This window comes from Pipistrellus hanaki (assembly GCF_964339955.1).
Source record: "Pipistrellus hanaki genome assembly, chromosome: 2".
Lineage (NCBI taxonomy): Eukaryota > Metazoa > Chordata > Mammalia > Chiroptera > Vespertilionidae > Pipistrellus > Pipistrellus hanaki.
Window position 1 is genome coordinate 27294037 of NC_140504.1, and position 15274 is coordinate 27309310.

General features: G+C 37.6%; 1 protein-coding gene across 20 annotated transcripts in view; it reads right to left on the reverse strand.

Annotated features, from left to right (window-relative positions):
• MECOM (MDS1 and EVI1 complex locus) overlaps positions 1–15274 on the reverse strand; it is a 643214-nt gene that overhangs the window by 18440 nt on the left and 609500 nt on the right. For 14 of the 20 annotated variants that reach the window (XM_084874104.1, XM_084874096.1, XM_084874092.1 and 11 more), the window contains 2 exons: positions 13039–13126; positions 5433–5459 (listed from right to left, as the gene is read on the reverse strand). In XM_084874104.1, the coding sequence (XP_084730230.1) occupies positions 5433–5459; positions 13039–13126 (115 nt within the window). The remainder of the gene's footprint in view (positions 1–5432; positions 5460–13038; positions 13127–15274) is intronic. The other 6 variants (XM_084874098.1, XM_084874094.1, XM_084874100.1 and 3 more) reach the window with 1 other exon arrangement.

Below are 15274 nucleotides of genomic sequence, written 5' to 3' on the forward strand. Positions count from 1 at the left end.
ATAAAAAGGAAGCATCAGATCTGCTGAATAAAACAGTCTGTAGAGAGAGAGGTCGTAGTGTCCCCAGATTAAACAAACAGTAAGAGAATTTAATGATGTTGGAAATAATAAAGGTTAGAAAAGCTCATAAAATGCTGGGTATCCCTTTTCATAGAACCTTGGCTAGAGCATTTTATAATAATCTGATGTGCGACCGAGCAATGAAATATATGAGAGATAATAAAGCTGAATTAGATTTTTATTAAATTAAGTGAGAGCACTGGTATCATGTTATGGATACCGACAGTAAACTGGAAATTATAGGGAAAGGTTCTGTAGGCCTACCTAGTTAATAAAAACCATAGGAAGCCTGAAGTCCCATGAAAAGAACTCACAGCATGAAAAACACCAAGTGTTTCAAAGTTACAGCTTAAGCCAAATGTGTCTCACTCAGAAAGAAAAATTAAATGGTTAAGAGGTGTTTTGCCTAAGAGGATCTTTATTAATATCTGGACATACTACATTTTAAATGGGATCATATACAAATAATTTTGATGACAAATTAATTTGTTCTGGACAAAGACCGAGTGGGAAGGACAGTTCACATAATATTATAACTTCATAGTACATAACTTGGCATGGGTGTTATAAGGGGAGTAATTAGGGAAATCACATTCTTAGAGAAATATTCTTGGAAGAAATCTATGCTGCCCAAGTCTTCCCCTCACACAACCTAACTTATTTTGCTTATAACGTTCAAGTTTTTGTCCACCTGCATATGTATTTGACCCTGTCACAATCAGAGGGTGGCATTGACTTTTAAAGTTACTTGATCCTTAACGTCCACAGTTAGTGGGACTATCCCCTTTCTTTCAACACTCTCAAAATGTTGAGTTTCCTCAGTGCTTACATTTTATTTGGAAGCTGCTTACTACTGAATTTTTAAGTAGAAAAAGCAAACTCTCCGGCCGTCTTGTTAAATCAACTCCCCCATTATTTATTTGGTTCTCAGGGCACTATGCCACTGGAGAGCTCAGAGAGCTGTTAAAAAGGTGTTTGCACTCTATATGCACTCTGTATGTTTCTCAAAGAGCTGGGGTGGTAGACCAGAAGACTCCAAGCAAGGATTAAAAATGGTAACAACTGCACAGTCAAGCAACTGTTCAACCCAAGAGGATGATTCTTTTGCGGATGAGATGGCAGGACAGAGCTGAAGGCCTAATTTACAAGCTCAGGTTAAAAATACATAGCAACACTTCCTACTCTAAAGGAAAATTAAAAAAATAAATAAATTCATTCCGTGGACATGCACCTGGACAGAACACCACTGACTTCTTAAAGTAGAGCAACATCTTTGCAGAATGTCCTGACCATGATTCTCTTCTTACAAAGGGGATATTTTATGCTCACTTCTTCAAATGACTATTCATGTTGCAGTTAGCTCTCTTTCTTTTCCCTTTCTCTTGGAGCCTGCCCTCTCATTTCATGCTGGGACTTCTACAAATTGCAACGTACAGGGTACCATTGCCAATTTGCCAAATGTCTTTCATCAAACACGGTGCAAAAAAAAAAAAAAAAAATCTCAGAGGAAAGTCAAGATACATTTACTTGTCAGACGACAAATGTGAACGCATTGGGGGGCAGTAGGGGCTGTGAGCTCAGGGGTTTGATTCATAATCACTCAGCTGCTAAAACATTCTCCACAGATGCAAGCGGACAGCACATTTGTCACTATGAAGGGTTTTGACATGTACTGATCACAGGGCAGAGAGATGGAATGATGCTGCTGCTCAGAGAGGTGGGTGGAAACTCTGCCCCTGTAGAATTTGGTCATTATCCCCTTCTAGCCAGAGCATTAGCATTTTCATATTACTTAGGATTTTATTTATTAAAAATCAATCCAGAAATATTTTATGATACTAATTTATTTTGCATTTATTCCTTCTAATTGTTCCTTGTAGAAAATCATTTTGATAGTCCTCCCTCCATGGAATAAATTGTCTGAGTGAAAAATGACCTCTAGCCTTCAAACTGATTAGCAGTAACAAGCCAGGGTGAGGGTCATGATCGCATATATTTATTGGGCAGAATAGAAAGTGCGCGGGTGATGATTATAAATGTTTTATTTATGTACATTTAATATGTGAGTAAAGTTTCATTATCTAGTGGTTTTAAATCATTTGAGTGTCCGCCCTGCTGACACACTCAGATTCCTGTGGCAATACATCTTCTAGAAGCACTTTTTCCTTTTATATGGAAAATAGCTTACTCATGACTCTTATTATTCTCGGCTTTCATCTATAGCTCGTATAAACTACAAGTCCTTTAAGTTATTTAAGAGCAATTGGCTGTTGAGAAATATGTCTTGCTTTAGTAGCTGCTAATAACTCCTTTTGAAGAGAGATCACTGTGATTACTTTACCTCAAACTGTTTCGATTTGGGAAAACCATCAAGAAACAAGACAATATATTATGGGCTTGATGACTAATAATGACATTCTTAAAGATAATAGGGGTTACCCAAGTGCCTGTATATAAGCCACCCCCCACCTTGGGCTTCTGGTGTCAAAAGGAAGGAGGATTAAATTGGAGTGGAGAAATGGGAGAGACGATGGGAAGTGAGCTGAGGGTAGCTATTAACACTACACATAAACACACCACCACTTTCTGTCCGGCTAGCTACAACTGAGCAACATAAAAGCCATCACTGAATCCTTCCTTTCATCTTCTTAAGACTTGTTCTCATAGCACTTGACCTCAGCTAAAAAGGAACCGTTAGAAGTAACTTAAACATTTGCCAGTTGGGTAGTTTAGCAGTTCTGTGACCAGTCTCAGCCCTAGTGTCAATATTTCAAATTAAGATATTGGATTTAGATGAGTATGGGTCAACACCCCCACTTTCTTTGACTATAAGGTCTGACTCATAGGATGTTTCTCTTGAAATAATACCCATTTTACAGAAGTGGTAAGTTTTGACATTCATTTTTATAAAGTCTGACTTGATATTTTTTAAAAGATGAATTGGCCACAGATAATGGGACAGTGAGGGCCTGAGGTAGGGGGTGGGGGTGGATTGGAGGTGGTCAATGGGGGAAAAGGGAGATGTAGCAACATGTACTACTTTCAAAATGCACAAAAATAAAAAATTAAAAGATGAATTTGGGTAAATGGAACAGAATCTATTTATTTTTCAATTATGAAAAATCCAATGAAGAAGGCAATGTGTACTACCATGAATAAGCACTTTGCTGAGAGTGGGAAAGCTAAAGGGAGGAAAAGATAGATCATATATTTTAGAAATGTATTGCTCTATGCCCTATTAATGTCATAGGCTAATCTCTGATCTGTAAATGACAGTGATTTTTTATGGAACAGTAATTTTTATTTATATATATAATAGTTGTTGATGGTATCTGCAGCCAGATGTCAGGAAAAGGAAGTCATTTCACCCCCTTCCAATCCCCAAGAGGCTATTAACTTTAAACTGACGCAAACTAATATTTAGATACAACTCCCTCATTTTAGAAAAAAAAAGTAGCTATATCTCTATTCAAGTAAAGTTAGTATTTTTTAAAAACATTTCAGAAGTCAAGATATCATCAGCTGGGTCCTAAGTACTTAGCTTAACATTGTTATCTGGCAGCCAATAATTGATGGCATAAAGAAGTTTCTCATTAAAACTATTAAAGTGACAATCTGATTAAATGAAATGATATGTCCAGTGGCACCATAAATTGTGTGACCTAATGTTTCACAAATTAGATTACACATGCCTTTATCATAAAATAACTAACTTTTCATAAATAATTTCTGATGGGAAAGTTTGTAGATTTGGTAGTTTTCTATATTTATTCACTTGATAATCCTGAGAAGTCTCAAAATTATGGCCATTTTGGGGGGGGAGTAAATATTCATATTTTATCATCATGTCACTCATGTATCACATTCAGCAATCATGATAACTTAGAGTTTTTCACCACTAAAATGTAAGAGCATGTATGTTTAACATTTCCCACTAATATCCATGTTTTATAATATACATATAAATTATAGCTCTGAGAAGAAAACCTATAAACCAATGGAATGAGAGTGTTTTCAAAGAACTGCAATGGCAGCTACTATGCCATTGTATTATCAGCAAATGGAATCTAACTTAAAATCTGAAATGGGCTTCAGAAGTTGGTAGAACCATGGCCATTTATGTAGTGGACAGCACCTTATGCTTGAAGCAGCTACCAATATAGCCACTGGAAAGTAATACTCCACCTTAGAAAGTGAGGGCCTTGAGGTACGAGACTCGGGACATACCCCTGACAGGAAAGGCAGGAGAGGAATACTGGAAATATTAACCTCATCTACTATACAACTTTGCCTAAGGGCGCTCTCTCTCTCTCTCTCTCTCTCTCTCTCTCTCTCTCGCGCGCTCTCTCTCTCTCTCTCTCTCTCTCTCTCTCTCTCTCTCTCTCTCTCTCTCAAATAAATGAACTTAATCCTTAAAAGTCTATCAGATGAGAAAAAATCATAATTCATCACATATCCCATAAAAGAAAAAAAGGAGGAATTTCTGGTAAAGGAAAACCAACATCAGATAGCGGAAATAAATAAGTGTTAAAGCGCTCCAACTTTAAAATAATTTATATATAATTATATGTGGTGACTAAAGAAAAATTGAACAGCATTCCAAAATTTTACCCATACCTCAAAAATCAGAATATTTTGAGTGAACAAAGAAAATGAAAAAGCAAAAGCACATACACCCAGAGGAAATTTTGTAATAGGTGACATTTATATGCATTTCAAATGATCCAAGGTTTATTTGAGAGTGGAAACTAAATAAACACTATATTTTTCTTGAATAAAAAAATAATAAAGTTGTCCCTTTATTGTTTATTAACTTATAACTGACTGGAAATGTAACTAAAAGCTGAGGAAATGAGACCCAATGCTAAAAGATCCATTCATTAGCTGGACATGGATTTTTAAGCATTTATTCTTTTTTCTCCACTTAGCTAAAACCAAGTCTGCCCTGAGATATATGGATGCATTTCCAAAGTCAGCTTGTGTCTACACATAAGTTCATGTTTTATCCTTTTGAAGACTTTATTAAAAGCATCTTTAACATGCTGAAATAGGCTCTCCCAAATAATGGCGGTTTTTACTTAGGGACCCATCTCAAAGCCTCTTCAAATGATATGCTCCCAGGTGCTCAAAAAGAGTTCTACATCAAGGTATAATTATGTGGACTGAGTCATATTTATAGAGTAAACTTCTGGAGCATTCTAAATGCCCAATTACAATGAAAAATATTTTGCAGCTTCACAAGTTGAAAAACTATCTACTGAAGCCATATCATTGAATGGAAAGAATTCTTTATGCCTATAAAGCAATTTAGAGTATAAATTGTCCTTTTAATGTTACATTATTTTAGTCAAAAATATAAGCAGGAAACTTACCCAAGTTCTCTGATCAGGCAGTTGGAACTGGGAGCAAAATTGAAACAAAAACAAAAAATTACTTCTGTATCGGTATCTTTACCAAAATCTATCCCTTGAGAAATTAACATTTATACTAACTTGGTATTTTACTTATCAGGTAACTAACTATACCTTAAGTAAAAGCTGTGGACATAAAAATTAAATATTTTATAACACTATTGAGTTTCCTCTATTGATGTAAATTAAATTTTAGAATCATTTATAAACTAGGATGTTCTTTTCCCAAGAAAACTAAATGCTATCTACTACCAACTCTTAAAAAGCAAAACAGGTATTTTTTGTTTTTACTCATTGTATAATAAGATTTCTAAATTTTACTTAAATGGCTAAAAATAGAAATTTCCTGAAAAAATACAGTCTCTTGTATTTACAATGTTAATAACAAAGAAAACAAAATATTTACTCAAATGTAAATCACTGACTAACAAAAAGTTATGTACTTGGAAGTACACTACTTGACTTTTATTAGCATGGGACTCAGACCACTAGTAGTCAGAACACCTTAACTTGAAGAACTACAATGGTCTATCTATTTATTTATAAGAATCACTGGAGAAAACATGAAGGACTTAGAAGCTCTTCCAGAACACACAAATGTTATACCCTTAAAAATATCATGTTAAAGCTAGAGGAGTTCACCACCACCAAACCAGTATTAAATGAAATGCTGAAGGGTATTCTTTAAGAAGAGGAAGAAGAAGAAAAAGGTAAAGATAAAAAAATATGAACAAAGTGGCAACAAATAGATTATCAACAATTGAATCTAAAAACCAAAAGAATAAAAAAATCTGATGAATAGAATAAACTGGTGAATGGAATAGAATCAGGGGCATGGAAATGAACAGGTTGACAATTCTCGGAGAGAAAGGGCTTTTGGGGATAGAGGGATGCAGGAAGAGATTAGACAAAGATCTTATATGCATGTATGAATTACGTATGGACACTGACAATAGGGTGGAGAGGGCTTGGGACAGGGTGGGAACCAGGTGGAGGGAAGCTATAGGAGGGGGGGAAAAGGGACTTCTGTAATAATTTCAATAATAAAGATTAATTTTTTTAAAAAAGTTCTGCATAAGAAATTATATATATATATATACATATATATATATATATATATATATGTATATGTATATATAATTTTGCCTGGTTTAACAGGATATGTCTTGTTATGATAAGTTTTAGAATATTTAATAAGGAAGGCACATAGTTTTTAAGGATGAAAGGTTTATTTAAAAAGAAATATCAAAATAAGAAACACTTGTTGAAAGCAAAGAAGAAGATGAAGGGCAGAAGACTTAAGCAATTTCACATAAATATATAAATGATAACTTAGAAAAGACTATTTTTTTCTCATTTTTTGATGCAGTAACAATAGTGAGACACTATATAAGACAGAAAATAAAAAAGAATAAAAAACTGAAGTAGAAGTAAAACAGAGTCTCTCCTGCAAGTGTACACAAAGCCAAACATCTGAAAGCAAAATGCATATTTTGTTACTAATATTAAAAATATAGGAAATTCAAACCAAGGTATAAGAGCCAGTTTTACAATAATATTATTATTTTCCAATGGCAATTTAAATGAGTTCCCAATCTGAGTAAAGTGCTCAACACAGAAATCAATGAAAAGGACATTCCAAAAGTCACACAGAATTATCACTCCCTTTATTTCACCTACTTATAGCTGTATCTATTTCCTTTTCAAAAATAACCCAACTAAGATTCCACAAATAATTTTCAAGTATTTAGAAAGAACCTCTACAGTACTTATTTATCTATTATATTGAACTAACTTATTTATAAGAAAAAATTAAGTCTACCCTGTGTGGCCCAGTGGTTGAGAATTGACCTATGCACCCAGAGGTCACAGTTCAATTCCCGGTCAGGGCAACGTGCCTCAGCTATGGGCTCAGTTCACAGTGTAGTGCATGCAGGAGGCAGCCAATCAATGATTCTCTCTCATTATTGATATTTCTCTTTCTCTCCCTCTGTGAAATCAACAAAAATATATCTAAAAAAATAGAAGGCTAAATAGTCCTCTAATGGTACAATAGAGCAAACATACTTTTTAAAGCATTGAACCAAGAAGTTAGTTAAATGATAACCAGCATTTGTTTTTGTTTTTAATTTTAATGTATGTGTTCTTATATCTTCTAGGTATTTTGACAACAATTTTTAAAATGCATGTTATTATTCAAAATGCAGTAAGATGGCCTAATAATCTTTCAATAAAACTCAATAAATATTTATGATGGCATTCACTTTGCACTGATTAAAAACTGTGTGAAGGGACATGGTAAGTAAAATACAAAAACATACAAAAATTGTAATTTTCAGGTGTTCCCATAAAATACCACTACCAAGTATCCAAGTATTTAAATATCTGCTAGTGGCCCAGTGCATGGATTTGTGCACATTGAAAAGAAATTAATTAGAATTCATTGGGGGGGGGGGGGATGCGCTGCGGCTCGAAGGGTGTCTGAGGAGCGAGTGGGGTCCCTCCAGCAGGCGGAGACTGGGCCAAAACTGGCTCTCTGTCATCCCCCTTGGGGTCCCAGAGTACGAGAAGGCACTCTGCAAAGTTTCTGTCGTACAGGGTATGGAGTGCAAATGCAAGTGCGCAATCAACTAGATTTGGGGCCGACAGTGCTCCGGCAACAACATAACCCACAGCCAAAGGTGAAATGGCGCAGCCCTGTGAGGAATCGGGCTAGCCTCCTCTCTGATTTTGGGATGTATCACCTGAAAACTGCCACTGCCAAGTTACTGCAGCTCAGAAGCTCCTGCGTTGAGCATCTGCCCCCCTGGTGGTCAGTGCTCATCAGATCTACCAGCCAGTCAACCAGTTGTTTAGCCTTATATATATATAGATTTATATTTTCCCCTAAAGCCTTGATAATATGAGTTCTCCTCTTTATAATGGACTAGGGGCCCACTGCTTGGATTCGTGCACTGGTGGGGCCTCTTGCACTGGTGTACAATTGGGGCTGGGGAGGGTTCCAGGGCATGCCGAGCTCATCTCTCCTAGTCCTGATTGGACAGATCCTAGTAGCAAGCTAACCTACCAGTCTGAGTGTCAGCCCCTTGGTGGTCAGTGCGCATCATAGCTACCAGTCGAACAGTAGAATGGTAGGAGATTTTATATATATATATATATATATATATATATATATATATATATATATATACACACACACACACACACACACACACATATGGCAGGAGGGTAGTTTACTGATATTCCTGTATATTCACAATGAAATACTCCTGCATCCATTAATAATAAGCGATTTTCCTTAAGTCCTTCCTCATGCCAAGCACAATGCTAACCATGTTAGTGCATGAAGTTGATCCACACTGGTGAAGCTGGAAGGAGTGTTCCCATCACACTGACAGAGAAAGCTCAGAGAGAGGAACTACACTGCTCAAAACCTAGGCCCTTGTGCTAATACCTAGTGAAACCATTTGCAGATCAGTTATTTCAGGTCTCAAACTCTGGGAAGTTTATATATATATATATATATATATATATATATATATATATATATATTATTGATTTTGTACAGAGAGGAAGGGAGAGAGATAGAGTTAGAAACATCAATGAGAGAGAGTCATCCATCAGCTGCCTCTTGCACACCCCCTACTGGGGATATGCCCGCAACCAAGGTACATGCCCTTGACCGGAATCGAACCAGGGACCCTTCAGTCCCCAAGCCGATGCTCTATCCATTGAGCCAAACCGGTCTCGGCTCTGGGCAGTTTTTGCTGAAATTAAATGTATCCTATCTAATAAAAGAGCAATATGCAAATTGACTGTCACTCCAAGACACAAGATGGCTGCCCCCATGTGGTCAAAGATGGCAGTCCCCATGACACAAGATGGCCACCACAAGATGGCCTGCAGGGGAGGACAGTTGTGGGCAGTTAGGGGTAACTGGGCCAGCAGAAGGGCAGTTGGGGGGACCAGGAAGCAAGGGAGGGCCATTGGGGGGGGCAGGGGACCAGGTCAGCAGGAGAGGTCAGTTGGGGGGGGACCAGGCCTGCAGGGGAGGACAGTTGGAGGGGGGCCAGGTTTTCAGAGGAGTGCAGTTAAGAGTGACCGGACCAGCAGGAGAGGGCAGTTGGGGGTTGATCAGGCCTGCAGGGGAGGGCAGTTAGGGCAATTGGGCTGGCCAGGGAGCAGTTAGGCATCGATCAGGCTGGCAGGGGACTGGTTAGGGGCTGTCTAGGTTGGCAGGCAGACCCGGTTAAGAGAAATCAGGCAGAGGCAGGTGAGCAGTTTGGACCCAGCAGTCCTGGATTATGGGATCGGGCCTAAACAGGTAGTTGGACATCCATCAAGGGGTCTCAGATTGGAAAGGGTGCAGGCTGGACTGAGAGACAACCCCCCCTCCCCAGGCACAAATTTCATGCACTGGGCCTCTGGTATGACTAAAATATCCTTATAAGCATTTAGTTATAATTATAATTTGTTTGTTTATAAGTGGATCTTGAGGCTAGATTGAATTTCATAAAGTAGGGAAAAGAACAAAAAAAATTCTACTGGAACTTCAGAACATTTGAGGCTGATTTTCTGAAGGTTTGATGAAAGTAGGGTGATCCAAGTTTCTCCCAGGCCACAGTCTCTACATCCCAGTGACATGCAGCCTTTACACACGAAAACAGCCATGATGGTTAGAAATTAATGGAATACTTCTTTAGTTATTAGTAAATAGTGTCTGCCCCAAGCACCCTCAAGATCCAACCCACCCTGTAACCCTGTTGTCCTCCCACAAGACCCTGCAGACTGAGCTCCCTTTGAGCAACTGTAGCATGAACAGCTGGTGAGGGAAGGGCTCCAGAACCCTGCTCCAGAATGCAGGAGTCCTTTAGATTAGTCAGTCTTCATGACATCCAAAGTATTAAATATTTAATTATCACTCTTGGGTCCTGTTCTAACAGCAACACACAGCAATAGGCAGTCCCCCCGATCAGGCATGGCACTCTGCTGTGGAAAGGAAAACCACTGCACTGTGATCCCACAGGCATGTCTGCAAAGATCCGAGGGCATGACTGCCTTGCTCTCAGCACTATACAGGAGCCTCATCTTTTGTGATCCTTCATTGCTCTGGGTATATTAAAAGCTAGCATATTTTCCCGCTGGTGTGGCTCAGTGGTTGAGTGTCAACCTATGAATGAGGACGTCATGGTTTGATCCCGTTAGGACACATGCCTCAGTTGAGGGCTCGATTCCCAGTATTGGGTGTCTAGGAGGCAGCCGATCAATTGATTCTTTCCCATCATTGATGTTTCTATCTCTCTTTCCCTCTTTCTCTCTGAAATCAATAAAAATATATAATTTTTAAAAGATAGCATATTTTCTTATATTCTTTCATTAAAAACAAGTACATACTATGTTTGTGACAGCTGCATGCACATGTGAAGTTATTGGTAGACAAAGTCTCCCATCTCTTGAACCAGGAAATTTCCCTTGGCTAGCTAGAAATCTTTGAACTCCTGAGAATAGGAACCCTACACCCAACTCCCTCATCTTACAGATAAGGAAACTAGGAGCCAGATTCACTGGGTCATGGAAGACTCTACGTCCCAATAGTTTTTTCTCCATTGTGCCATGTACCCATAGCATTTAATTTAGAAGTGTTTAGCTACTAGATTTTAAAGATAATCAGAATAGGAAAATAATTTTATTACTGTAATTTAACATATATAATTATAATATCCTTATAAGCATTTAGTTATAATTAGAAGAGAAGTTACTAAGAGAGGTAAATTTTGGGGGCAATATCTGAAATTAAATGCATATTATACTCAGGGGTATTAGTCCATGAGGCCTGCAAGTGCAATTCAGATCAGCCTAAATATAATCTACTAAAGACCTCTTGCATTCCGGGAGCCCTCAGGGGATGCCCAACGGCTTGCCAGCCATGAGCCCAGCTCAGGGCTTCTGGCTGAACAGTGCTCCCCCCGGGGGAGTGTCTGACCACCAGGGGGCACCTCCTGCTTTGGGTGTCTGCCCCTTGGTCATCAGGCACATCATAGCAACCTGTCATTCCACAGTTCAGTCAATTTTCATTTTAGCCTTTTATTATCTCTTTCTCCATTTAAAAGCCCATCAACCGTAATGGCAGAATGACCTGAATGACTGGTGGCTATGACGCACTGCAGCAACCAACCAGCCTGATCTGGGCCCTGATTGCCTGCTTCCCCTTTTTCTCCCCCTGTCCCAGCCAGCCCAGAGGCTGATCAGCCCATGGCCCCTCCCGTGGCCCCTCCCTCCTGCCATCTGGGCCCAATGGTCCCCCATTGGGGTGGGCCATGCGGTCTCTACCCATGCCCAAATTTGTGCACCGGGACTCTAGTACAGGATAGTCACTGATAAAAAATGTACTATTTTAGAACTTGCTTCTTTTCCATAAAACCAATGATATCATTCCTTAGCCTTCCTATATAAAATGAATACTAACTGGAATGTTATCTCAGTTTGAAACATAGAGGATCTTTGAGCAATATAGGTTTCTCCAGCTAACCCAGAAGATGGTGTTTCAGCTCATACTCTGCTATTCAAGACTTTGGGAAGGCACTTAAAAAGGTGAATAAGAGGTAACAGACAGGGCATGAGGGGCGGTGGAAAAGAGTCATATCCCAAGATGATATTACTTAATTACCTCTTAACTTTCTATTTGATAACATGTATAAAATTCCACTAATTTTATTAGAGGAGCATGATTTTTAATTTGAATATACAGAAACAGAACAAATTCGTTTACAGTTTTCGAGCATTTTCATAAAACTTTTGTTTACTAGCTATAAAGACCAGAGCTTGTATCTTTAAAAAAGTAAAAATAAAATACCATTAAATTAAAAAGCCAGGTTCAAGATGTTATATATTTGTTCTTATAATTCTCCACATTTTTATTGATATGTAAACTAGTTTCTAAAAATTGACCCAATAAGTAGGAACATAGAGATAACCGATTAGATTACACTGCTTTTGTATTTTCCTTGCAGTGAGAAACTGTATATATTTTGATAAAGGGACACAACTCTCCTCAGCAACTAGCTGTGTATTATGACGAATTCCTGAGCAATTACAGAACTTTTCTGGAATGCCCAGTGGTCTCTAGATAAATTCCTTCTCCCTGTATGGTAACAACTTGTCAGGTAGAATCATTTCCTGTTTTTATCTTAGTACTAAAAGAACCTTGATGAGTTTGGGATGAGTCACGGTGTGTCCCTTTCTTACTATCAGTAACTTTTAAGCATAAAAGATAACAATATTTATTCTCTTAACTGAATTTTGCTCATTACAAAATACACTTTGGCTCAACAAGTAGTCAATAGCAGACTATCACTGAACATCAAAAGCATGGTATCTTTACACATATTTTAATTACTTTTTCTTTAAAGAGTATGGACTTTAATTCTGCTAGAATTTCCTGTGTTCTTCCACACCAGCGTCATAGGAAATCCTAATGTTCTCAAGATTTCTTTTATTGCATTGCACCTGCTTTTCAGGATCAACAAGTTAGTTTACAAGCTTCAAGTCTCAAATGCAAAATACTTACTTGTGGGTGAAATAAGAATCCTGGAGAAGGTCTCAAGTATTTCTCTTTTAAAGCTTCAAGTGGGTCAGTTAGTTTTCTTTTCTCTACTCTGAAAGGTTAAAATTAGATTTGGGATATGAATCAGACTCGTATATCAATTACTACATAATCCCTAACATTTAAAACAGATCACAGTAAAGCAAATGGGAGGTTTTTGGGAAGCATACTAATAAAAATATAAAGACATCTGTTCAGTTCTTAGAATATGTATAGCACTTCTAGGCAAAGAGAGAAGGTCCTAATTAAATGGAAAAATCCTGTTGAATGACTAATCATTATAATGAGGAAATAAAAAAAATGAAGAGTCACGAAATCAGAGGCAACTGGGGATAAGTTTGTACCTTTTCACTTCACGTGTAGATAAGAATGCTTGGTGATTTTGAAATCATGAGAACAGGGTTCATTTTGAAAATTAAAATAATTTTCTACCAAGAAGGTTTCCCCCCCCCAAATATTCATAAATATCTTCCATATTTGCCAATAATGGCAGGAGAGTTTCTAAGCATACTGTACACCATGCTAGCCACTCTTTGAGGTGTAAGCATCTTTTTTTGGATGCCACCACTGATAAACAGGGCAGGTAAAAAGGGGTGGGTAGGAAGGGGATAAAGATCTTTGTAAAGATAGATAGCGACATCCAAAACTTATATAGATGCCCTCTGCATTGGAAATGTTTGTCATTCTATTTACTTTTAAATATATATATATATAATTTATTTTTTTACAGAGAGGAAGGGAGAGGGAGAGAAAGAGACATCGATGAGAGAGAAAAATCAATCAGCTGCCTCCTGCACACCCCCTACTGGGGATGTGCCCACAACCAAGGTACATGCCCTTGACTGGAATTGAACCTGGGACCCCTGAGTCCACAGGCCGACGCTCTATCCACTGAGCCAAACCAACTAGGGCTGTCATTCTATTTTCTATTAAGCATATAGGAAATGACATGAGTTGAATTATTATTATTTTTTTTAGCAACTGTGGGTAAGTTTCTTAAAAGCTTGAATAAGTACACTTTTAAAATGGAATCAAAATAAATAAAAACAGTTACCACTGAAATTTTATATATGCTAGTTTTGCATACACTATTTCACTTATTAAAATGGGACCTCTTCTATTCTTTTGATGAGTGAGAAAAATGTTTAATGCAGGGAAAGATGAAATTTAAACTTAGTTCTTATACTAAAAGGGATATAGTCCTTTCACAAGTTTGGTAGAATGACAGGCCTAAGGCCTTAATTGCGGCAAATACCAGAGAGAAGATTGAGATAAGCAAAAGGAAAGTTAGGAGGTGGTAGAGACGAATATAATGGTTTAATGAAGGAACTGAAAGTCCATCTCATTGGGAGGGTATAAGAAAGAGAGTCTGAGAAATTCCCTTCACAAAGGACTACCATATATCACTGAGTTGAAAGTAGAACTCTATGAGCAATGTGTGTAACAGACAATCTACACACAATACAAGACAGCTCTGTTTCCCCTTCTTGTTCCTTCTCTAGTAATGGGTCTGCCACAGAAATTAAAATTAAGATATATTATTTTTTGGGAGGGGGGGTACCCCAGCATGATATACCGATGACTCAGATATTTTTGAAAGTCCTTTTTTTTTATTTCCCTGTCATGTTTAAGTAAAAGTATCCTTTAACATACTAGCAATGTTTCTTGTTTAATGTGTTGTAGATAATATAGGTTGAAAAAAGTTTTAAATAATAAATTTTGCAACTCTAGTACTTATTAAGCAAAAGAAATTCAATAAGTATTATTAAATGAAAGAACAGATTGTCTCTTGTGCTGGCCGGGTAATTCAATTAGTTAGAGCATCGTCCTGATACACCATGATTATGGGTTCAATCCCTGGTCAGGACACATACAAGAATTAATTAATGAATGCATAGTAGAACAAGAAATTGATATTCTCTCTCTCTCTGTCTCTCTGTCTCTCTGTCTCTCTCTCTGTTTCTCTCTCTCTCTCTCTCTCTCTCTCTCTCTCTCTCTCTCTCTCGCTCTTTCTCTCTCTCTCCATCTCTTCTTCTCTCCTTTCCCCTCTTTCTTAAATCAATTAAAAACCAATTAACTCTTCATAAAAGAGAACCTGAGAAAAATATGCAAATACTTTCAGCTTAAATAAGTCCAATAAAAAAGTATCTACATCTCCCATTAACTCCTGATGATGTTCAAAATTTGGATAAGAAAGTAA